We start from the raw sequence: 25,974 nt of genomic DNA, 5'->3' as shown, positions 1-25,974 counted from the left end.
ACATATAGTTCGCCATATGTGACTTCTCCTTTAAAATGTTATTATTTTCTAGTGGCCATAAGTAAAAAATTTATGAAAAAATTGATAAAGAATAATTTGTAAATTCAATAAGATATTGAAGGAAGCTAAAACATCCTGAAAATTTGTTAGGTATGTCCATTGTAAGGAATTTGCTAACAATTCATTTTAGAAGTTATGAGTGGATTTATGTTGACACAAAACAAAACGTGGGAGGATTGAAATTTGAAGTGATATGTGACAATCTATAGAATTTATACTTTATAGTTATAAAATCTTCAAAAATATTACTTTACAAATGATATTGACATAATTGGATGATGACCTCATAAATTGTCGGTTGGGAGCATTTTAATGAGATGTGAACGCATATTCTTCACATTTTTATTAAATTATAATTTCGGTGCTTATATATATTTATTGTGAGTGTGGAGAATCCTATTTTAAAACCTTTTCTCCCTAAACATGTGCAAGTGTGCAACTCTATCATTTTAAACTAGATTAAGCTATACATTTTCCTATGTTATTGAATTAAAATAGCTGTTATATGCCTTTAAGTCTTTAAACTTTGACACGAGTGAAAGCATTGGGTTGATTCAGTGACATAATGGGCAAATGCCAAGTTCCCCACAAGATTTCAAAATGAGAATTCATAGAGAAGCCTAAGAGGGGACATATTCCCTTCAATCCATGTACCATCCATCTAGGCATCTAGCCCTAATTGCATTTAAGCATTCATGCCCATTTGGCCAAGAGAGACATACATCCTGACCCTAAAACAAGTGAAAGATTAGCCCCAAGCTGGATCCTAAGGTTACTCTGCATTCTAGGATTCATAAAGTCAGCTGCTAGAAGGTCAACCAGAGCCATGTAGATTAGGATCCCAGCTGAAGCAGAGTTGAATGCTCCTTCCACAATCAGAGCAGCACTGCTATTCTCCTTGTAAAAACTTGACACCCCCATTCCAACAGCTATTCCAATTGGGGTGGTGAGGGAGAAGAAAAGTACCATAGTTGCAATGGCCTTCGACTTGAAGTTAGCCTGCACGAACAATTAAAATTGAGCATTTAACAACGTAACTGTGGACATAAACAGTTAAACACAATAATAACCTAAGAAATACAAACATAGGATCAGACTGAATGAAACGACATCCACTGCACTGAGACTAATGTTTTGACTTTCAACAAATGGTGCACTGATCACTGATGTGAGACTCTGTAGACTGAAGTGAGGTGGGTACAGTACCATGAAATACAATTGGACCCTACAAAGATAAGCAAGACATACGAATATTGGCCAAAATATGTTGAGCCTATAAGGTCTCTGCACTTTTGAGCACTAAAAATTTCTATGTGCATTGGTAAGAACTAAGAACACTTACGGTTGGTAAGCATAGAAAAGATTTCTTGCATCATAATCTTGCATATCACATATGAAGGATGATGATATGTTTAAAATGATAGGATAATTATTGGATAAATCATCTTCGGAGGAGATTGAAAATACCTGGCAGATGCAACCGCCAAGGCCCATGCCTTCAAAAAATTGATGGAATGTCAGCGCTGCAACTAGAGGCTTGATTGTCTTGGGACTCTGAGAGGCACCTAAAGATACTCCAATGATTACAGAATGAACCACAATCCCAAGCTCCAGGACCTACAAAAAGACCAAGAAAATGAAATTAGCACACATAAACAATATGAGAAATGAATGGAATTTAGTTCATAACCAATGAAGATTGGTCATCATCATATAAAACATGAAAACCAAAGAGAATAGAGCAGAAGTTCTGGAATCCTTTTTCATGGAGTCAGTAGGCTTCTGTTTCTTGAATCAGATAAATACTAATAGAAACAGAGGAAACAGGAAAGAACAGATTGAACCTACCCAACAAAATATACCTCCAAAATATTGAATATAGCCAACTAAATTGCTAAGCAATTCTACCTGTGATATTATTCGTCGCCTGACGAGCTCGAAAGAAGACGATGAATCCTCCAAGACTATCGCGTCCGATCCATGGGCGTGGCCATGTGTGGCATGAGTATGAACATGAACATGACCATCATGCACGCCATTCATTTCTTGGTCATCTTTCACTGGCAGTGCTTTATTGAAATGTGATCTTCTATAATAGCTAGTAGCAAAGGTGTCGATCATCATCGTCCCTATAGCCGAAAGCATTGCAATGAAGCCGGTGAACGGGAAATCCCCCCATGGCCTTTGGCTGAGGCAGGGGCTTGTTAAGCTTTCAAATGCATCCGGCAAGACATGGATGAACCCGGTGGCTAGTATCACACCGGCTGCAAAGGCTTTGATCATGAAGAAAATATCATTTTCAGGACGCAAAGTTGGGATTTTCTTGCCCAACATTGGGAGACAGACACCAATAGCACTGGCTATGAGGATTGAACTTATTGCAACTAGCTTGAACTTGAGAGCCTCCCCCTTGTCGCGGCCTTGGGATTCATCACTGCGGGTACATTCTGCAGAAACCAAGATGGGGACGAACAGCAAAAGAAGAAGAAGAGTGGAAGATAGAGTAAGCTTTCTCATGGCTTTCAGTAAAGAAGGTGTTTGATGAAATGGTCTATTGCTTACTACGTATATGTAGGAGGGTTTGGGAAAGCAAAGGGTTTGGTGTAAAAATGGCGACATGGAATTGAATTCCATTGTTAGAAAGGTGAAGTGGGATAGCCAAGTGTGTGGTTAATGAAGCCAAATGACGACATTGTGTGTTACTAAAAAGGTTAGGGATTTAATTAGGCTTTAAAATCTTAATGATCGAACAATGACTAGGATCTACTTGGAACTAAAGTACTTATTGTTGTAGGAGAAAAAGGAAGTTGAGGCACTAATTGGCAACCCATCTTGGATTGGCGCATGCATGAGCTAAAAAAAAAAAAATTTAATCAAAAGGAGCAGACCTCCATTTATTAGAAAGAGAGAGTGTCACTAGAATAAGGAGCTTTGGTGGCGTTTTTTTTTTTTTTTTTGGGGATCCCTAAACAAAGTGTCACCAAATAAAAAACAAATGACCCACATAAAGAATTTATAATAGCAAAGTTGGAAAAGGAATTCCTATTTGTGTGGTCCATTCTAGTGTGACAGTATTCCTACTCTTATGATCTTATCATCACTTTGGGTATTGGCAGGGGCAAGTACCATGTTATTAACTGATCGAAACTTTAGTACAACATTTTTTGATCTCTAAATAAAGTGTCAGCAAATAAAAAAACAAACGACCTGCATAACAATAAGGAGCTTTGGAGGCGTGTAGCATTGAATGAATAAAACTTAGTGAAGAAAATGAAAATAAGGTAAGCCAAGTTGATCTTGATGAAAAAAGGTCCACAAAAAAATGGGGGACTGAATCCCAATAACCCAAATTTGAAGAATTTAAACTGACATTTGTCAGAGCATCTGTAACTTGACTTCCTTCTCGAAAAATATGAGAACAATGAAATTGTATTTGAGAGACATGAAACATACTAGAATTCAAATGCAAAGCTTGGGGTTTGTTAATTTTAGGAAAAGATTCTATTTCACAGGCGAGGAGTTTAATCGCCCACTACCTTTTTCTATGTTCCGCATCAACAAAACTGTAAAGAATGCAATACAAAATTTTCACAATCATTGTCTTATTATATTAATAATTTAACTAATCATAAAGATAATGAGCTTTGGTTGTGTCAATATACGTTTGAAACAGAAATAGAGTTCGACACTGTATCAATGTGTTTCTCTTTGAGCCACGGTGCCCCCAACTTTATCCATTTTGCTCTTCTTTAGGGTAGAAATAGTGCGTCCAACAAAATGTCTTAAAAGAAACTTCAGTACGCTCTCAATAACACAATGTCTTGCTTTCGAGTTTAAGGAATAATGTTGTCTAATAATCATAGAACTACTAAGAATAATCACTAGAATATAGGCCCATATTTATTTTAGACCAAACAATAGAAAATAATATCAGTGCATACTAGCTTGTGGCATTTCAAAATCTATTATCAGAAAACAAGATTTATTCTTCAATATACAAAACTAAAAAAAAAAGTTAGAAGTTGCGTCAAAAATACTAGCAAATGAAAGCATCACATCCTATACTAGTTCTTGCAACACTATTCTAACCTAAATGGTTATTATACATACTGAGAAAGTTGATATGGGAAGATCTTTAGTCTACCCAAAAAGGCCTATAACACAAATACACAAAGCCATTGGACGGAGCAGACATCTCTAAACATTTCTTTCAATTAAATTAGACTTTCTTTTCCTTTCCCAAAATATGAGTTTTCCTGTTATTCTTATGCTATATTCTGGCCACTTTAGACTAGAAAGGAGAGATCAGGAACTTGGACTTCAATGCCGTGCAGAACCTCCACCCATTGTGACCTGACAACTTTTAGGGGGGCCGGTTTACATATAATTCATGATGGAAGGTCCAAATTACATCGTAGACTTAATTTTCTTTCATTGTTTGATCATATTTTTGACTTTGTGATTAAAATAATTTCAATGATATGATTGGCACTAGAACGTAAGACCATTCAAAACTCACTCAACTCGGTGGAACTTGTTGGTCTTCATCAAATTTTCGAATCCCAAACTTGTTGTTTAGGTTATTTTGGTCCAATGGTATTAAAGAATTTAAAAACTTCAGCGAAATGTTATAAAAAAAAATTATGTAATAATTCGGTGCATATTCATTGAATATTTATTTTAATTTTTAAAACTAAGCAAACTTTTTGTTTGAATAAAATAAAACTTATATTGATTCTCAACGATGGTTACAATCGTTTATAGGGGCATCCTGAACATTCACAGGAGCATAAATTGACCTACTAAGGTTATATTGATGTAAGGCAGAACAGACCATATTTCGTTGGAATGGTTGTTCGATTACAAAGTTGAAGCTCACTTTCTAGAAATAAGAAAACAAAGCAACTACAAAGTGATGTAGATTATCCTCGTCCATTAAAAACCGGCTATGCTGCTCGCCAATGCTCGCAATTGAGGTGTTTACAGTATAGTAGCCCAAGTAAGACTCCTTGAAGTCATTGAGAATTTTCTCCATTGATCTGCAAGGAAAGAAAAGTAAACTAAAAACTAATGGAAAACTTGGCCTATCTGCGACATCAATCGAGCGCATGATAACAGCAGTCTCCTTACTTAAAATACTGGACATTAGGTAAAGCCTCCAGAAGTCTAGGAAGCCCATACCCTCATCCATTCCACCCGGGTCCCAAACCCAATAGCTTGAGAAAAAAGAATGGGCCATGACTGCACCCAAGAGTCCACACCCATGACCGTGGGCCTCTCAACCACTATGGGCACCCAAAGCCCAGCACTACGTCGCGTCGTTTGCCCGCCGGTGCCACCATAATGTACCAAAACCGGGAGCCAACCCCGACTTGTTGCGTCGCCTCTCCACCTCACCGCCATCCTTCGCAGCCAAGTCCGGCAGCGACTGCACCACCCCGCACTACTGCAGCCAGCATCACGCCGCCAACCTCCAATGTCGAGGAAAACCAGAACATCCCGGTCAGCACCATCAATGTCAGATCTGCAAAGAAGCATCGAAACCACCACATAGTGCCCAGATCCCAAATCCGTATCGGAATCCATGAGCAGCTTCGCCGGCCTAAGCAGCGATCACCCATCGCTTGGTCCCGGAGAATAGAAGCAGATCCATCTGATCCGATTTGGGATTGAGGGGTTGAGGGCAGTGGGCTGCACCTTATCGAGGTCACGGTGGACTCCACTAGAAACAAGTGCTTGAGCGCTCAGTGTTGAGAAAGCCTCAAGGGCTTCCATGGTTGTGAAGCACCGTTGCTGGCGCTAGGTATGCGAGAAAGGGTCTGACACATTTTTGCTATAAAACTAAGCAAACTTAGGACATCTTTATCAAATTTTTATTTTGGCTCCTTAATTATTTTAAAGAGCATATTTTTTCTTCTTCTCATTTTAACTTTTATCTATTTGGCTAATAAATATAGAAAGCGAGTTAAAACTCTTCTATTATTTTTTGTTATTTTAAATAATTTTTTAAAGTTATTTTGTCTAACTTATACATACATTTAAACTATTTTATTTATTTAAAAAAAAAATAGAAATTCAGAACTAACGAAAGTAGATAAAACTGATGCATACATATTTTAAAATTAACTTACTAAAATGACTTTTTATATATTTTAGCTAAAATTTAACTAAAAAATGAATAATATTGTTAAAAATAGTGGTCGTGACCACTTACTCCACTGAGAGTTTTTTACTCCCACTTAGCCAGTTTAAACCCAAGTGACATTTTTACCCCCAATCTAATTAATAAACTACAAACACCTCTCTCTCTCTCCTCCTCCTATCAGACTCTCTCTCTCCGCCATACACATATCCATACCCATACACCAGATTTGACCCAGACTCCATCAGTTCATCTAACTTCGGCCATCTCGATGCCGACAAGGACAAGGACGACGACTCCAGCCCGACCAACGATCTCAGTGGCCTCAACGACGATTCCAGCCCACCGGCGAAGACTCCACCTAATCATCTCCTAGCATTGGCGACGAGTCCACCTGCACACCGCCGCCAGAGACGACCTCGATCTCACCTGTACAAGCTGACCTCGACCTCCCAGACGCTGACGACTCCCTCTCCTGCGTTCAACCACCGACCCGAGCCGGTCGATTGCATCCCAGCAGCAGCGAATCATCTGCCATTCGACCCAGACCGGACCCACCATCGAAAACCAATAATCATCTGCCATTTGACTCATACCAGACCCGCCATCGACAACGACTGCTCGGTTGGACCGATTGCGTTTCGTTCACCGGATTCGGATCGGGTCGTGGCTACGTCGTCTTCTTCAGCCACCGGTGGTTCCTCTTCTTCTCCGATCTGTGGTTCCTCTTCTTCTGATATGGCTTGGATAGTTGCTATGTCGGATTCGGTTCGGAATGCGTTTTCTTCTCCGATATGGCTTGGTGTTGGGCTGATGTCATCAAGATAGTTTCTGGGCTGTTTTTTTTTTTTTGGTAAATTTGGCAGAAGGATATAAGGAAAGAAGAAAGAAGAATGAAAAAAAAACTTCATTGAGTAGTTATACATGTCTATTATGAGGCAATAATATGAGTATTGAGGGGCAATAATATGCATATAAATTGATCAATTGTGACTGTAGTGTATTCATTATGGTTTTGGGAGTTTATGCAATTCACTGGAGGGCAATAATATGATTAATGGAGGCAATAATATGATTAATGGAGGCAATAATATGATTATTGGGAGGCAATAATATGGTTACTGGGGAGCAATAATATGATTACTGGGTATTATTTGGGGGCAATAAATTCAGACGTCGGAATCCGATCACCAGTCCAGTAGCCGGATTCCGGTGGCCGGTCGCCTGATTCAGGTCATCGGTTGCCGGATTCCGGTCGCCGAAGACCGCGGCCAGCCACTGGTCACCGGAGCACAGCAAGGTGGAGGATGACTTCTCTCTCTAAGTGAGAAAGAAGGAGAGGGCCAAAAAGTCTAAAAAAAAAAAATAAATAAATAAAAAAAAATAAAAAAAGAATTAATTGGGTAATAGAAAAATAATCCCTTAGAGTGTTTTGGGTAAATGAGGTTAAAAAACTGTTAGTGGAGCAAGTGGGCAGTTTTTAAGCTAAAATTAGGTAAATGATCATTTCCCCTTAAAAATACTCTAAGAACTCAGTACAACAATAATTGTTATTTGGTCCGATTGGATTGAATTTTGGATTTTATTGGTCATGGCCTTGTAAGGTCTAGAATTCAATCTACATTGGCCGGAAACTTTGAATGCAATGTTGTTGAAAATAAATAATTTTTTGAACCTACCGAACGCCCTACTTACCCTCAACTTATGTGATCAAACTCAAAAATCAAAGCTAGTTGCAATAAGTTCGATGCTTATAAAGGCAGTAGCCCTAAAGATTGAACCTATTGCAACCGGCTTGAATTTGAGAACTTGGGCTTTCTCAAGATCCTAAGCATGTGCTTTCTGCCGAAACCAAGAGATTGATTGATTGAGGGATTGAGAGATAGGAAAGAAGAAGATTGTGCTAAGATAAAGGGAGCATTTGTAATGGTTTTAAGAGTTGTGGGGGGGGGGGGGGGGGGGGGGGGTGGGGGGGAGAGAGAGAGAGAGAGTGAGAGAGTACCAGCTAGTAAAGGAGTGGTAAAGAGTGCTATAGACTCTGGTCTGGGTTGTGATTTATAATGGAGTCCAGTACATTTTGTTGTCATATAGAGTAAATATGACGACATGAAAAAGAAGTCTGTTTGTTTGAAAGGGAATTTGGGGTTGATGAGTGACTAAGATGACAATGTGCAGTTACTTACGACATTTTTTTGAGTCTGTTAATGTTATAACTTCTAGTGTTTCTGGAACAAGATGTAATATAAGCATCGAATCTACATGTTGGGACAGCATTACATGAGAAGAAGACCCTTTATTGAGTTTATTCTAGCCAGAAAGACAACATTTATTGGGCCATGGATCAGATATGTTGACACTAGATGAGCTCAAACATCTTCTGCAATGACCATATTATGACTCTTTTTGCATTGATTCTGTTTGACTCATATGATATTTATACACCAGTTCTGCGATTCCCCATTTCTTTTTACGTTTGGGGCACCACTTAATGGTGAACTGCATTCTTGAGGTGGATCGGAAGAAATGTACTATGCCATTATCGATCGTGCATGGCAACTTGAAAGTTTGTTGCTAGAATCTGCTCAAGGTCTTCTAAATTTTCTTTTATGGCCCCTCTGCAACAACCATTTGCTCAAATCTTTCATTGGAATGACGAGTAATGTGGCAAAGTGGTTGATTGGAAAGTGAGGTTTTGAAAGCAACGGAGATCGTAAAATGAGGACTCTGCGTAAATGATGAAGCATAAGTAGCAATAAAAGTTGAAGATAAGAACAAATGGCGGATGAAGATTAGTCGAAAGTTTTATCCAAGAATAATTTTTGTGAAGATAACTACATGTGTCATGTGGATATAAGCTATAGGACAGAAATTATAAGATTTCTATAATGGTGGTTCTAGTTGGTCCTCTAAATTTTATTTTATTTTGGTAATGGGGATCAATTAATCTGCCCCAAAGCTAGCCTAAAAGGCTGAAAATCAAACCAACTAGTAAGTCTGATGGACAAGCCCAAACAAACAATAAGGAAAAGGAAACTTAATATTCAACTGGGCTTAGAAAAGCTAGTGTAAGGAAATTAACCCTTGTAAAAAAACTAATGCATAGGCCCAAAGAACAAGCCCAATCCAAAATAGAAAACCTAGCTACTGCAGACCACCTAGTGCCGCCGACCATGTAGAATCGCCGATGTGTCACCGGAAGCAATACACCAAGCAGTTCCATGTTGAATAACCGATGCCAATCAAAACCCAGAACACAAATCATATGAAAACCAACAACCCAGGGAAGAAGATCCCTCAAAACAACCTTATACTCCACCATCAAGACCCAAACCAAGAAAGAGTCGTGGCTGCCGAAAGAGGACGGAGAACCAGAGCCGAGAACCAGAACCATGGAGAATGGGGGGTGACGAACCCATGCGTGAGCACCCATACTCCCCTAGGTAAGTGCCTTGCACTTTATCATTGCAGCCATAGTAGCTGTCATGGAGGTTGAGAGTGAAATGAGAAGACTTGTTTTGGGGTTGGGTAAACAAAGATATGAAAATATGTGGGATTGATTGACATTGAGAAAGAAAGAAAAAAAGAGGTGAGGAACAATGTTCTCCTGATCTGGATAGTGCCAGAAATGAACTGGACATAGCCAGAAAATACCACAAAGGGAGCAAAAGAACACCACAAAGGTGAGACAAGAGCAGCAGATTCTTGAGGACGCTGAAAGGGATGAAGGAGAAGGGACCTCCCCCTAACTCTTAAGCCTTCAATCTAGATCCAGAGGGATTAAAATTGAGCAAAAGAGAAGGGGGAGGGGGGTTTTTTTTTTTTCCAGATGTACTTTCTCTCTCTAGTGTTTAGAGAGAGAGGGTCTCGGTTGGATATTATTACTTTTGAACTACAATGTATGATTTGTGTTGGTGGTGGTCCAAATATCAAATTTAGAGGAGCTCTAAATTTGATATTTGTACCTCTAACTTTTTTCAATTAAGGACAAATAAGAACAAAGAGAGAGAAATGAATATATATATATATATATATATATATATATATAGAGAGAGAGAGAGAGAGAGAGAGAGAGAGACAGAGAGAGGACCCTTCCACTAAGGGATCCATTTTTTTGGTATTTTCTAGGAATAGGGCATTAGACCAATTTTTCGATCACATTCCGTCATCTCAACTGTTTAGTTTTTAGGTCCTAATGTATAGATCTTTTTTGCAAATTTTTAGCCAAAATGGTGATCGTTAAGGTATCAAATTAGATTAAATCAATGGACGAACCAAATCTGTCAAACTTGAACCATTCATACTTATAATCTTAAATCGCCATTTTGAATGCCTTAACAATAATCAATTTGGTTGAAAATTTGCAAAAATGATCTGCACATTAGGACCTAAAAACTGAACGGTTGAGATGCGAAGATATGATCGAAAAGTTGGTCAAATGTCATATCCCTAGAAAAGATAAAAAAAAGAATCCCTCACTAGAAGGACCCTATATATATATGGGCTTGCTATGCTAAGGATGTCCTTACCTTAGCTAAGGAATGAATTTTCATATTTTGACAACTTTTCGATCACATATTCACATCTTAACAGTTCAGTTTTTAGGTCCTAATGTATAGATCACTTATGCAAATTTTTAGCCAAATTGATGATCGTTAAGGTATTGAACTCTATTAAATCAATGAACGAACCGAATCTGTCCAACTTGAACAGTTCGTGTCTATAATTGTAAATTGCAGTTTTGGATGCCTTAACAATCATCATGTGATTTTGATTCATTCTTCTTCTCATGGTTGAAGATATGGATAAAAAGTAGAGTAACATATTGGGCTAAATACTAGTTAGTACCCTGTGGTTTAGGTCCAAAATCAATTCAGTCCCTGAACTTCTAATTTCATCAAAAACACCCATGCACTTTCAATTTTGATCTAATAGGTTCAATTCATTAATATTCTGTTATGGGTTCAAGTTATAGTTGGATTATTTGTTGAAAAACTATTTATTTTTAATAGTGGCACTCACTCCTAAATTGACTATGCAGACCACCTCGACACCACATCATAAAGCATAAGCCATATATGAGCCACATTAACAAGTTAAATAACTCAATTGTCGGAAAACTAACAAATTGGACCTATTAGATCAAAATTGAAAGTGCAGGGATGTTTTTGATGAAATTAGAAGTTCAGGGACTGAATTGATTTTGGACCTAAATCACAGGGTAGTAATTTGTATTTAGCCCTAACATATTATTGTATCTCATGTTTAAGAGTGTTTTGGTAAAAATAAAGAGGTCTACTTAGCTTTTCAAATATTCTAAAAAGTAAATTAGAGGTGTACTAAGTGTGGGAGATCCAAATAGCAAATTTGAAGGTTCAACAAGAACCACCATTTCTTTAAAAAAAAAAAAAAAGAAGAGATTTTTTGTTTCTTTCCTGAAGATAATGACACGTTAAACATAATATTGACACACATCATATGTATCAATACATTTTTTCTTGAAAAATATGTATGTGTCATGTGTTTTCAAAGGCTTTATTGTTTTATGAACCTAGAGGGAGAGCAAGAGTGAACCATAGCTTTGACGACGGTTTTGCACACAGTTCTGACTGTTGGCACTCGAGGTCGATGGGTTTGGCTTTGGGTGCCATCGGCTTCCAAGGAGGGATTGTGTGCGGAGAAGATCGATTGGTGGTTTTTGATTGAAGCAAATATGAGGCTAATGTTTTTTGATCTGCAGAGCAGCATCGATGGTTGACGGGGGTAGGTTGGTGGCGGTGCAAGTCGAGGTCAACGAAGAGCAAGTCGGGGTCATACCGGATTGGCGCCGAATACAATCCTGCTCAGATTGGGTTATCTGGTGGTGCTCTGATCGTTGGGTGTCCGGATCCGGTTGGGTTTTTTTGACCGGACTTATCTGGTTTTGGAATCTTGGCTGAGAGATGGAGTGGTGGAAAGGCCGACAGCCGGAAGTTCAGTTGTCGGTGGTAGCGGCGACGACCTAGCAACATTTTTGGGCTTCTGTTTCAAGAACTCGAATTTGGGCTTGGGCCTTGGGGCCTAGGCCTAATTTGAGTAACCAGTTTTCAAAGAAGAGCAAGAAGACCAACCTGTTGCCAAGGTTGTTAGCTACTAGATTTTAATTTATGTTATTAGACAATTGGATGCAAGTCTTGTTTAGGTAGGGGTAAACTCTATAAGCTTTTCTAAGATATTTGTAGTTATGATTTGTACCACAATTGCGTGCCGGCAAATTAGACTAGATGAATGATCTCCCTTAGGAATCGACGTTAGTCTTGCTTAGTTAGGCTTGCGTCATGCGAACGTCCCTTTAGACTTTAATGAGTTTAGTTTGGCTTAGATAGGTTGTTCGGTTTTCCGGATTTTCTTATGTAAGTTCTGTTACACTCTGACATGTTTTTATAGTTTAATTACTAATGCAATCAACTTCTATTAAAAAAAAAAATCATATGTATCAATAGTATGTGTGTAACAATTGAGAGAATGTAGGCTCTATTTTACACATCTCTCACCATGTTTAATACATAAATAAAGTTTATTTTGTTTTAAAAATAAAAAATCTAGAGGGGTCCTGCATATTCTATTGAACTATGATTTAGAGACAAATACAAGATGATAATGACAAAAACGACCCGTCTCCTGGCCATCTAAAACATGGTATCCTTTTTGTAATTTTGTTCATTGAATCGTTGTGTATCGAAACTTTTTCCCAACCCCCTCCCTTTTCACTTTTATACATTCAGGACCCTTGTCTGTCAATGTTGCTAAAATGTATGCCTTTCGCATTGTGCAGTTGCGCCTACTATAGTGAAGGGGCTAAGCTGGCTCCTGAAAAAGTAATGTTAATCAGATTAAATACTTTTTTTTTTTTTCATTTTGATCAAAGATTAAAGACAATAAGAAACCCTATTACTCTCCTAATATTGTTTGCTTGGTGGTCCTACATGTTAGAGCAAGTCCACCCGTAGTCAAGAAAAGATAAAGTCGAGAAGTCAAGAATTCGACCGGTCAAGTTACTATTCACTGCCACTGGACATGGGTTTACACCCGTTGTTTTTCTTACCCGGTCAACACTGTTCACCCAAAATTCACTGTTCACCAGTGGGTTTCACTGTTTTAAATCCACTGTTCATTTTTTTAAATTTTTTTTTTGCTGTTGATAATGAATATTTATGGATAATTAATGTCATAATTATGCAATTTACTTTTTTCAAAAATATTTTAAGGTGGACAAATTATGAGCCACCGACATTTTATATTGAAATGAGTGAAAGCACAACCGACAAATTATGAGCCACCGACAATTTATCTTGAAATGAGTGAAAGCACGGACAAATTATGAGCCACCGACAATTTATCTTGAAATGAGTGAAGGCACAACGGACAAATTTCATTGAAATGAGTGAAGGCACAACCGACACTTTTTGAACGGACCAGATCATTTGCATACTATTCAATCTAACGGTGGTTGTTGATGTAATCTTATCTAAAATTTCAGATCAGATTACGTCGACCCAGGAGTGGACACGTGTCCTCGAAGTCTGATCACGTTTTATGTGAAAATTGTAAATAAATTGAGCAAGAGGCAGCACAACATTCCTCACAAGCTGATATTCACAAATCTCATTCGTTTTCATATTCTCCAGATCCAACACATTTCCTCTCCTTCCCTTATTTTAATGAAGAGATTGTGGGCTAAGTATCGACAATCTCGAGATGAAGATCTTGAAGAGCTGTGTACGATTAATGCTCTTGTGGTAGCAGCAGTCGTTGAAGCTGAAGCTTCCTCCGGATCACGACAACGGGGTTCTCAACCGGGGCGTGCACCGAATGAGGAGCGGTGTAGGGAATCAAGAGGGAAAAACATGATGGAAGATTACTTTGTGGAGCGTCCAGTTTTCAGTGAAGAGATATTTCGGACAAGGTACAGGATGAGTCACAATGTGTTCAACCGCATCTCCAGTGATCTTTGTCACTATGACCCGTACTTTGTCCAGAAATCAGATGCTGCAGGCAAAGTCGGACTACTTCCCCAGCAGAAGCTGACATGTTCCTTAAGAATGCTTGCTTATGGTGCCGGGGCAGATCAATGTGCTGAGTATTGTCGGATGACGAAATCTACCTCCATTGTGGCTCAAAAACGATTTACAAGAGGAATCGTTAATCTGTACTCGGCAGAATACCTCTGGGCTCCTAATCCGGCCTACCTCAGAAGACTTCTCACCAAAGCTAAGAGAAGGGGCTTTCCTGGGATGATTGGAAGCATCGACTGCATGCACTGGCAATGGAAGAATTGCCCAACAGGTTGGGTTGGAGAATACAGCGGTCGAAAACGTGTGCCCACTATCATCCTCGAAGCAGTTGCTTCTTATGACACATGGATATGGCATGCCTTCTTTGGAATGCCTGGATCATGCAACGACCTCAACGTCATTGCTAAGTCCCCGTTGTTTGACGAGCTCACTGCTGGTCGAGCCCCTCGGATCCAATTTCAAGCAAATAACAGGATTCACAATTTAGGGTACTATCTCGCTAATGGTATCTATCCGCAATGGGCGACTTTCGTAAAATCAATTCTAAGGCCTACACGACCTAAGGGTCTGAAGTTTTCCCAAGCTCAAGAGGGGTACGGGAAGGATGTCGAAAGATGTTTCGGCATTTTACAGTCGCGCTTTAGTATTGTTCGAGGAGCGGCTCGTGGCTGGGAAAGAGAAGACCTTCGATACATCATGCTGACTTGTATTATATTACACAACATGATAATCGAGGATGAAAGACCAGATGACAACGATGAGGATTTGGAGTCCGATGAAGAAGAGGATAACAATATGAGGCCCAGGTTGGCCCAGGTTTGGGAAGGACCGACTGGTGATGACTTCGATCCTGTTGGTAGAGATGGTTATAATTTCAACGGATTCATGGATCGATACGATGCCATTAGAAGTGCAAACAGTCACTCAAACCTTCAAGGGGATCTGATAGAGCATTTCTGGAACGTTCAAGGCAACATGGAGATCTAGATCATAAATGAGCATTTTTTTGGAATAATTGGCTAATATCTATGTTTTTATGTTTGTGTGCTTTGAATTTGGTTTGTATTATGTTTTGGAAAGTTGGTGTGCTTTTAATTTGGCCAATGTCTATGTTTTTTATGTCAATGTGATTTGAATTTGGCTTGTATTATGTTTATTATGTGCTATGATTTTTAATATAAGGTGTGTGCTTTAATAAGGGGAATTTCCAAATACAACTTTTATTTCCTTAAATTGTCGCTTAAATAAATGAAAAACTAGGAATAAGTACAATACAATTACAAACATGCAGATTGTGGGCTAATTATTTAAATCATAATCCTCATCTTCTCTAGGAATCCAATTTGCGTTTGAAGGGTCATCATTAGGGTTAGGGTTGGTGGAATCATCAGTAGAGAAAGGTGAAAATTGTGGTTGTGTAGGATATCCCCAGGGGTAAGGTGGTTGCGGATAATATCCACCCATAGAAGCAGAGGGTTGTGGGAATCCACCGGTGAAGGGAGGTGGTGGGAATCCACCGGTTAAGGGAGGTTGTGGGAATACATCGGGGCAAGGTGGTTGTGGGTATGCACCGGGGTAAGGTGGTTGTGGGTATGCACCGGGGTAAAGAGGTTGTGGGTATGCACCACCAAAATTTGGTTATGGGAATGCACCACCAAAATTTGGTTGCGGATAGTATCCACCCATAGAAGGTGGCGGCTGCTCATTAAGATCTTCTTTCTCCGCTATCTTATTTTGTTTTCTTGACCAATAACGCTTTTTATTTGGCGTCATTTTACTTGTATCAATCTCCATAATACGCTCTTCCCTCTCTTTATTTCGCTCTTCCCTCTCTTTAATTCGATCTTGCCTTTCTTGAAATAGGAGTTGCTCTTTTCGTATTTCGATTTGCAAGAGGATACATGCTCTTTTCTCTTCCTCTTGGAGACTTCGAGCGAATTCGTCATCGAGTTTTTTCTTGCCCTTGGTTGCCTCTATTTGGTTGTTCGCTATACTCTCGAGACTGTTTGACAAAGGACTTTGATCTTTCGCTGCCTTCTTTCCTTTCTGTATTGCTTCTTTGGCAGCCTTCCTTCCTTGAGGCCTCACATTGGGATTTGCAGTTTCACCTGCAATTACCTCATCTACATCCATGTCCAAGTTGATGGGAGAATTTCCAGGAATTGGTTGTGTAGGCGTATGTTGATTTCCTTCATTTAATGTTCCTCTAGATGTATGACTCGGAATGTCTTTAAATTGTGCAAAGCCCTCCACAACAGCGTAACTAGCAAAACTCTGAAAATTGTGATTTTTTGGCTTCTTTTTTCTCTTCATCCCGGCATGCCACAATTTATATGCTTCATCTCGCTACGAAATAAATAAAAAAATAATTAAAAAAAAGGTGGCGGAAAATTACAATTTTTACAAATATAAACTCTATTATGAATGATCATCTATTATAAAGGTCATAATTTTAAGGGGTTTTGTCCATTTACTCCATTTCTAGGGATTTTTTTCCCACTTACCCCATTAAGTTTTTTTAACTCTCTCTTACACAATACACTCTAAGGGAGTCTTCTCTAATACCCCATTAAGATTTTTTTTTTGTTTTTAATTTTTTTTAATACCATTTTACCCCTCATCCCTTTGTTACTTAGAGAGAGAGATAGAGAAAATGGAAGAGAGAGAAACCATAGGAGACTTCGCCGGAGCTCGTCACCGGCCGCCGGAATCCGGTCACCGGCCGCCGGAATCCGGTCACCGGCCGCCGGAATCCGGCCACCGACTGCCGCCCACCGGAACTTGCTGAAAATCTCACCGGAAAGTTTTTTTGCCCCCAATAGACATCTATTGCCCCCTAATAGAGGGGCAATAGACGTCTATTGCCCCCAATAGACGTCTATTGCCCCAATAGTCTATTGCCCCCTAATAGACGTCTATTGGCCCCCAATAGACGACTATCAGCCATGTATTGCCCCCCAGTAGACGTCTATTGCCCCCCAGTAGACGTCTATTGCCCCCCAATAGACGTTTAGATTACCGAAATGGTAATTAATCTTCCTAAAACTACACAAATAAAACTTTGATTAAAGAAAAAAAACGAGGAGATTACATCAATTCAAAATATATATTGCCCTGCAATAGACGACTATTGCCCCCAATAGCCATCTATTGCCACCCGATAATTTTTTTTTTCTCTTTTTTTCTTTCATTCTCATTATTCAACCTGAAGTAATTATCATTAAATCACAAATAAAGGTAGAAAATGCTAAACCATCATGACCATAGATGCTAAATTTCTGCTTGAGGTTGTTTTCAATGCTCTTCATATTCACTGGTGACTGAGCACAAAAGATGATTGCTATCCACGAGCACAGCTTGTACTACAGATCAATCAATCGAAGACTCGGTAATCAAAACGAAACGAATTAGCAACTGTAAACCATGCACATGTAGAAAAATAGACGAGGCCTGAGCCGGCTGCTCCGCCTCTGCCACCTTCAAGCTTCGGTCTCTGTCCTCCTCCTCCATCCTCTTCACCTTCAGCTCCAACGACCTGTAACACACAAAAGACACATACAAACCCACACTCTCAGATCTTTAAGAACAGTCATATCTCAATCCAAAGAAGGACGGCGAGTTCTTACACAATCGAAAAGTCGCAACGGCGGACCTCGCGTCGGAGCTCCTCAACTCGGAGCCTGCAGAGCTTGTCGACCATAAACTCCTGGCCGCCGTCGCAGCGCGATTCTGTTTCGTTTTGCTACGAAACGACGATGCTGTGTTTGAGGTCGTCGTGGATCTGCACCTTCACCGATGTATCACTTCCGGATGACGATGAGCTCCTCAACTCAGAGCTTACGGAGCTTGTCGACCATAAACTCCTGGCCGCCGTCGCCCCGCGATTCTGCTTCGTTTTGCTACGAAATGATGATGCGGTGTTTGAGGTAGTCGTGGATCTGCACCTTCACCGATGTATCACCGCTGTCGACGACATCGTCATCCTGAGGTGAAGGCGGTGCGCTGACCGAAAGCGTGTGAGAGAGAGAGAGAGAGAGAGAGAGAGAGAGAGAGAGAGAGAGAGAGAGAGAGAGAGAGAGAGAGAGAGAGAGAGAGAGAGAGAGAGAGAGAGAGAGAGAGAGAGAGAGAGAGGAGGTAGAAGAAATCGTCGGTGAGGGAGGAGAGAGAGAGAGATAGCAGAGAGGGGCATTTGTAATTCATTAATTAGATAGAGGGTAAAATTGTCAATTTACCTTTAATTGTGTTAGTGGGAATAAAATTTTGTTGCTGGGGTAAGTGAAATTGTTTTAGTGTATTTTGGTGCTTTGGGTCAAGGACCCTAATTTTAATGAAGACATATTTTAATTATAACGAAAAACAATTACTACAATTAAAACGATATTATAATTACTACATTATTTATCAAGACATATTTTACTATAATGTATCAATAAGATTTATCAACAAATATAAAGGTCATAATTTTATGAAGACATATTTTAATTATAACGAAAAACGATTACTACAATTAAAACGATATTATAATTACTACATTATTTATCAAGACATATTTTACTATAATGTATCAATAAGATTTATCAACAAATATAAAGGTCATAATTTTAATGAAGACATATTTTAATTATAACGAAAAACAATTACTACAATTAAAATGATATTATAATTACTACATTATTTATCAAGATATATTTTACTATAATGTATCAATAAGATTTATCAACAAATATAAAGGTCATAATTTTAATGAAGACATATTTTAATTATAACGAAAAACAATTACTACAATTAAAACGATATTATAATTACTATATTATTTATCAAGACATATTTTACTATAATGTATCAATAAGATTTATCAACAAATATAAAGGTCATAATTTTAATAAAAAAGTATCTATCCCGTTTTACAATAAAAATCAATTAGTACAAATATAAACATCGTTGTAATTACATCATTATTTATCAACTACATTATTTATCATGTAATATTTTAATTTAATGTATCAACAAATTAAATGATTTATCAAAAAATACATATCTCATCAACCGCATTCGAACCGCTCTTGTACCAATTTTTCGCTTGCCTTAATGCACAATGCCACTCATAGAGTTCAACCTTCAAAATTTTCCACCTTCCTTGCAAAGAGGAAGCTGATCGGCTCTGGGGCCAATTTGCGACAAAGTGTCGCCTCACACGCATCCATAAGTCGTTATTTTTCTGATTTGTGCCCACAGCCGGATCTTGCCCAACAATTTTCCAAGACTTGCCCAATTGAACATCTTCCTCATCCGTCCATCTCCTTTTGTCTTGGATATTATCATCTTCAGTTTGATCTCCCTCTTGTCCGGCCATTGGACCTGTGTTTCCCCTTTCTGCAGCCATATTGGATATAAATAAATTTGGAAGATGAGAGCTATATGAAGATGAGGAAGCACAAAATTGGGTTACTATGAAAGATAAATTTTTTGGTGTGAGTTGTAAAATAAATGGTAGGTATTTATAGAGAAATGTTTAGAATTTTTTTAAATTTTTTTAGTTACCGTTTATTAACGTTACAAACATATATATACATGTTAATTGTAAGCCGTAGGATTGCCCATTTAATTGAAATGAAGGGCTGAGATTTCATGACCGTTGGATCAGAATTCAAAGCATATATATACATGTTAATTGTATGCCGTAGGATTGCATATTTAATTGAAATGAAGGGCTGAGATTTCATGACCGTTGGGATCAGAATTCAAAGCCCTCCAACGGGTCTCTTCCACGTGCTCTGCAACTTCCGGCCTAATGCATGTCGCTACGCGACAAGCGCGTTGCTTCAGTCGTTCAAGAGTTGCGGCGCCACGCGTCAAGCAGCTGTCCCTCAGTTCCCAAGTTGGCGCATCTCCTTCTCCCCTGTTTTGCTGACGTCGCCCATGTTCCCTTGCGAGTCTCCTTCTCCCCGAGCTGGCCTGTTTGTTGCCTGGGTCATGAAAATAGTCATGGGTATGACTATTTTCTTGGCTGTAGTCAAGAAAGAGTTGGTTTTGCCCGGGCAAAAAACCACCCGTGCAAGTAGGAAAATTGCTCTCAAGGTCACCACATAGGATTTTTCTTGACTATGACCAGTCAAGAGCAAACCGCTGCACTTGCTCTTACAAAACGTTATTCTTCGTGGACATAATTCCCGATTAGAGAATTTCTTTTGGACCTAAAGATTCAAAATATATCTATGAAACAAGGAGCCAAAGAAATATATAAACAGAAAGTCTCCGATTTGGTTGGTCATCCACTAAAGATGTGGCCCTGCAATAATTAGAATTCCAAATTTGGTGTTGATCTTGTGTTTACGGTAAAACAACATTTTAGAATTAAACTGTTTTAATTAATACTAAGAAGCTGAATGGAAGATAAGGATCCCCTTACAACCCCAAATGCTGAAAAAAAATTGCTTCAATTGGTTCACATATCATATAATGTCGAAAAGTTTTACTATGCATGCATGCATGACATACACAAAATTTGACAATATAAGAATCATAAGTAACATTTTGATCTCTTTCATCCACTTATGGCTTACACATAGTTATATAATGTGTGTATGTCATATAGATTGTATAGTAGAAATTTCGTATAATGCTTGCCTTTGAAGCTCTCTTTGAAAATGGGCCATGTATTGAATGATCTAGTGAAGTGATGATTCATTGATTCAAATCATGTCATTATACAAAACTTACTATATACTGAATTAGGACTAATCTCCCAACTTGGCCAAGAGTGACATAAACCCTGCTCCTAGAAGAAGAGTAAAATTTGCCCCAAGTTGGAGCTTGGGATTGCTTATCAATTTGGCGTTGTTTATGAAATCAGCAGCAAGAAGATCAACAAGTGCCATGTAAATGAGAATCCCTGCAGATGCTGATAATAGCAGTCCTTCAACAACTAGTGAAGTGGGGCTATTCTCATTGTATGTGTTGGAGATTGCCATGCCCACACCTATTCCACAGGGGCTGGTCATGGAAAAGAATCCCACCATTACTGCCATTGTTTTATGGCTGAACTTTGCCTGCATGCACAAGTTATAGATATCTTAGCTTAATTAGTTTCAGGCCTGCAATCATCTTGTTTAGTGCCATGAGTCAAGTTTCATATCCTAAATTCGACTCATGAAGAACTACCTTATGCTATAATAAGATTGGTTTAACTTTTTTTTAAGTAAATAGATAACTAGGCTATATTAACTCCTCTGTGAAGACTGATTTGAGGCGCAAGTGCCCACTATAACCCTGAAAGGAAGAAATCCATCGCCCGTTTCTCCATTTAAGTATATAGATATAAGAGATTGGAAATACAAACACAAGAAGAGGGACCAAACCAAAAGTTTCTCCATTTAAGTACATAGATATAAGAGACTGAAAATACAAACACAAGAAGAGGGACCAAACCAAAACCTTCTGGTAGAAAACAAGAACAAGAACAAGAACAATAACAATAATAAAGATAAAGAGAACAACACCAAACAAAAGGATGTATAACAAGGACAGTCAAAGCTATTGATACGAAAGAGCGGCAATCATGCACTAACATAATTGAAGCTTGTTAACAACAAAAGAGCCTCGCATTTACTAATTAGTAGAGGTAAGAAAATAAAGAAGTGATTAGATTTTCGTTATGTGAAAGAAAAATTATCAATAAGTTCGAATGTATTTTCAAATCAATACCAACGTTATTATAAAGATTTGGAAATTTGAACAGCTAGCTAGGTACAAAATATAATGCTCTGAAACATTGATATTGGTTCGCTTCACCTATTAACCATTAGATTTGGCCGAAATTTATAGAAGTAGCATACCTGTTGACTGTTAGGTACTTCCAATAATTTGACTATTGAATTGAGTTGGGTTAGGAAAATAACTCTTTGCTATAGTCTTTTTGTCTCTGCTTTACAACAGATGATGCTAGTTAGAAACCAATCAATCAAGTACCTGATAGATACATCCACCAAGTCCTATGCCCTCAAAAAATTGATGGAAACTCAATGCTGCCACCAAAGGCTTGATTGTGTGTAGATTTTGGCAAGCACCAAGGGATACCCCAATAATCACTGAATGGACAATAATTCCCAACTCCAAAACCTGAACACAAAACCAAGTTCATGTATATGTTTCCTGCGGGACACTTGTACCAATTCCAAAGAAAAATTAATGTGAATTACCTGAGATATGATACGATTTCGGATCCTATCCGATGAATTTGATGATTCTAACACCAATGCAGAACCATGAACATGATGTGCCTCTTCATCACCATCTAATGGCTGAGGTTTGCTAAGAGCAGACCTCTTCTTGTACCCAGTAGCCAAAGCTTCCATCATCAATGTCCCAATGGCCGAAACCATAGCAACAAAACCGGTGAACGGAAACTTTCCCCATGGCTTTTGACTGAGGCAAGGGCTTGCCAAACTCTCCTGAGCATCAGGAAGCACATGAACAAAGCCAGTCGCTAAGATCACTCCTGCTGCAAAGGCCTTGATTAGGAGATAGAAGTCATTATCCGGGTGGAGAAATGGTATGTTAATCTTCACCAGAAATGGAAGACAGACTCCTAGGGCACCAGAAACCAGAACTGAAACGATTGCAACTATTTTGTATATGATCAGTTGCTTGGATTGGTTTCGATCTTCGTCTTGCTTTTGAATACAAGTGCAGGTCGAAGATACTAAAACTGGTAGAAGAATAAGAAAGAAGCTAGTGTTGAAGAAATTGCTTGAATTCGATTGGAACTTACTCATCGCATAGAATGGAAAAGAATGAATTAGATATGAACTATTGTGGAAATGTGTCCAAGCTCATATACATAGGTTATATGGTCCTTCTAGTGATGAGTGACACAGACAAAGATAATAATTGGCGGGTGAGTGAGAGAGAAAAAGCGGCCAAACAGGGAGACTCATACATTATTGAATTGAACAAGTCGGTGCTCCTGCCCTCTAGCAAAATTCCAAGTTTGGGCACCGGTTATTGGAGTTATATGCAAGTGTCACTGCATCCGCAACCTCCAAAGCTAAATCAGAAGAGACAGCAATGCTACAAGGGAATCTGATCCTCTTAGTTTCTATCAAAATGTCTGGTATTCGATGCACTCCAAGTTGAACTGAACAGAGAGTAATGAAAACTCAAACATCTTCGGTGAATTTGCCTCTTCAAATTTGGACGAGCCCCTCTCCTTAGTTGATACTAACAACCTAATTTTGTGTAGAATCAACCTTGAATTTCTTGCGTAATTGTCACCTAACTATATCTTTTTTTTTTCTTTTTGACAAAAAAGAAAAAAAAGAGTTCGTTAATTCCAAAATGAGAATGACACCAACAACAGACACCCATAATTGTACCCTAGATCAGTGGTCAAATAGGTCAGGAAAAATCAATACCATCATTAAAAAAATATAGCTTTACTTATTTAAAGTGAGTCTACAAAAAGAAAAAAAGGTCTCTGATCAGCTAAACAAATATCCTCCGCCGCCAATATACTCAATTCTGGTAAATGGCACGGCTGAAAAATTCTTCGATTACATAATTATACAAAAAAATTCTGTGTTTGCAGGCTCAAAGACCAAGCATTTAGTGAAAAAAAGAGTGCCAAAACACTCACCCTTAAAGCCCAGCCCAAATGGGTGATTGGCCTCAAATTGAGCCCAAGAACCTCACCCCTACCCCAAGAGAAGAAGACCAGCCCACAAGCCCAATCTTGGATGAAGACAATGCCGGATCAACGGCTAACGCCACCGCTTAGGATCGACCGCCTGTGCAGCCGACAGGATGCATGCTTCCATTTGCAGCCAAATTCAGTTCTCATTCTGTACGTGTTAAGGTGCTATGTAAACCCTCATGACTAGCCACTGTCCTTATATTAAATACTACCATCTTCCTCAGTCGAATTTCCAGCATATATACAAGCATATTTCCTCAATGTGAAGACCAAAACAAAAGAACAAATGAATAGAAAAACCAATCCAGAGTATTTAATATCAATTCTACCATACCTGAGTTAGAAAGACTTGCTAAATATGGAAGGTGCATGGTTTGAAAACTTGGAATCTGGACGTTTCTGACTTTCATATCGATTTCTATATTGGTTTCTTAGTGAAATTGCCAGATTCTTTCGATATTAATTAGTTAGGTACAGTTGCTAGGTAAAGATTGTATACTGACTTGCATGCAGTGCTTTAAGATCTAAACAGAATGGAAAACACACAACAGAAAGTCATAATTAAAGAAGTGACAATTCTCAACTTTTGTATAAGTGTATAACCCTACGTATAAGTGTATAACCCTACGTATAAGTGTATAACCCTACGTATCCAATTCTCAACTTAACCAATATGATGCAACGGATGTACATGAACACCAAAATAAAACTGAAAGCACTAAAATCATCGAGACATTCTTCATTTACTTTTAGCCATTTCTATCAAAGTCATTTCTTACGGTACACATTAATATGACTAGCCTTCCTGCATGCGCCTTGCGCGTGCGGAAGAACTGCGCTCGCGCGTGCGAATTCTCTCTATTTCTTTCTCTCTCACATCTAATAATCAAGAAATGAGGACATATTTGGTTAATTTCCGGGGTTATCACATAAAGGTGCTATTTGTAATACTATAGAGTAGATAATGTACAAAACTGGAAAAAAAAAAAAAAAAAAACAAACAAAAAAATTGTTATCTGTTGATAAGGACCAAAACAGTCATCAAAAAGCAATGAACAACATTTACATGGAAAAAAAATTGCACTTCTCAAATATAAAGAACAACCATGAACCATCTTCTCGCAATATTATGTTCCTAGCTAGTTTCACACCAAGACCTCCCAAATTCTAAATCTGCAGTAACTGAAAAAAGAAAAGGAAAAAAATCGAATAAGCATAACTAAAAGCACCAAGTTAATTAAGATCAGATTTTAATATTGTAGAGAGAGTTAAACAGCAACAGTAAGATTGATTTGAGCTCCATATAATCCCAGTGCAACTAAAAACAACAGCTTATCTACAGTTGAAAGGTAACCAATTCGTAATATGCAATCCTAAGTAGAATTTGAAAAGTAATAAGTCAGTTAACAAAAACAACAATTTTCTTACTCTATACAATGGTGGAAGGAAAGCCTAATGTAAATCTACCTAATTTTCATTAGTTGTGTGAGAGTGGGATGAAGAAGCCATTGAAATGAAAATCTATAAGACATCAGAGGCAATTTCCTTAACTTGTGGATAAATTAAACTAACCTAATTTCTCTTTGTAATTAAACTAACCTATTCATTCTCTTTACATCAACTCTGACAACCTGACAACCTGTCTAAGAAACCCCTTATATATTCATATTCATTCTCTCTACATCAACTCTGACAACCTGTCTAAGAAACCAAACTAAACTAAACATACGGGCCAAAGAAGATTCACCCGGTTTGAACCCCTTATATAAATTCCGAATCTTATAAAAAGAAAAAAGAAAAATTGTTAAACCTTCAGTTGTAAGAATCAAACTTTAATCCGCAATCTGCACGACTGCACAGTCATATGCCTTAATTACCTTTGAATTTCTCAAGTCTTCCTGTTTCTATTTCGGTCATGACCCCTGCAAACACAGACGATATGAATCATGAAAATTAATCCATCATTTTCTCCCATTCATAGAAAATCAATTGCATACTAATTACTACACCAAACAGGTCAGGATTTGTTC

At 38.4% G+C, this 25,974-nt stretch overlaps 3 protein-coding genes across 4 annotated transcripts; 1 reads left to right on the top strand and 2 right to left on the bottom strand.

The window, feature by feature from the left end:
• Positions 1-653: 653 nt before the first annotated feature.
• LOC112167576 (zinc transporter 1) lies at positions 654-2,637 on the bottom strand. Its single transcript, XM_024304615.2, has 3 exons — positions 1,969-2,637; positions 1,528-1,677; positions 654-1,059 (listed from the first exon to the last, which is right to left on the bottom strand). Exons 1-3 carry the CDS (start codon positions 2,575-2,577, stop codon positions 754-756), a joined length of 1,065 nt encoding a protein of 354 aa, XP_024160383.1. The 5' UTR covers positions 2,578-2,637; the 3' UTR covers positions 654-753.
• An 11,262-nt stretch (positions 2,638-13,899) lies between these two features.
• LOC112203238 lies at positions 13,900-15,240 on the top strand. The gene has a single exon (XM_024344232.1). It carries the CDS (start codon positions 13,900-13,902, stop codon positions 15,238-15,240), a length of 1,341 nt encoding a protein of 446 aa, XP_024200000.1.
• Positions 15,241-20,910: 5,670 nt separating this feature from the next.
• Positions 20,911-23,287, bottom strand: LOC112167577 (zinc transporter 1). Of its 2 annotated transcripts, none has more exons than XM_040506840.1 (3): positions 22,452-23,287; positions 22,222-22,371; positions 20,911-21,311 (listed from the first exon to the last, which is right to left on the bottom strand). In XM_040506840.1, exons 1-3 carry the CDS (start codon positions 23,025-23,027, stop codon positions 20,991-20,993), a joined length of 1,047 nt encoding a protein of 348 aa, XP_040362774.1. In that variant the 5' UTR covers positions 23,028-23,287; the 3' UTR covers positions 20,911-20,990. The 2 variants fall into 2 exon arrangements, with proteins under 2 accessions (XP_040362774.1, XP_024160384.1); XM_024304616.2 differs by having other exon boundaries at positions 20,911-21,302; positions 22,452-23,280.
• Positions 23,288-25,974: the final 2,687 nt, after the last annotated feature.

This window comes from Rosa chinensis, chromosome 5 (assembly GCF_002994745.2).
Source record: "Rosa chinensis cultivar Old Blush chromosome 5, RchiOBHm-V2, whole genome shotgun sequence".
NCBI lineage: Eukaryota > Viridiplantae > Streptophyta > Magnoliopsida > Rosales > Rosaceae > Rosa > Rosa chinensis.
The sequence above is the reverse complement of the archived record's forward strand: the minus strand, read 5'-3'. Positions and strand labels throughout refer to the sequence as shown.

Bases quoted from the DNA above. Each gene is read 5' to 3' on its own strand.
- LOC112167576 (XM_024304615.2), bottom strand. From the start codon at position 2,577: ATGAGAAAGCTTACTCTATCTTCCACTCTTCTTCTTCTTTTGCTGTTC. The intron at 1,678-1,968 runs GTAGAATTGCTT...GTCTTTTTGTAG, and splicing joins GGCGACGAATAATATCACAG to GTCCTGGAGCTTGGGATTGT. The intron at 1,060-1,527 runs GTATTTTCAATC...TTGTTCGTGCAG, and splicing joins TTGGCGGTTGCATCTGCCAG to GCTAACTTCAAGTCGAAGGC.
- LOC112203238 (XM_024344232.1), top strand. From the start codon at position 13,900: ATGAAGAGATTGTGGGCTAAGTATCGACAATCTCGAGATGAAGATCTT.
- LOC112167577 (XM_040506840.1), bottom strand. From the start codon at position 23,027: ATGAGTAAGTTCCAATCGAATTCAAGCAATTTCTTCAACACTAGCTTC. The intron at 22,372-22,451 runs GTAATTCACATT...TTTTGTGTTCAG, and splicing joins GAAATCGTATCATATCTCAG to GTTTTGGAGTTGGGAATTAT. The intron at 21,312-22,221 runs GTACTTGATTGA...ATCTATAACTTG, and splicing joins TTGGTGGATGTATCTATCAG to TGCATGCAGGCAAAGTTCAG.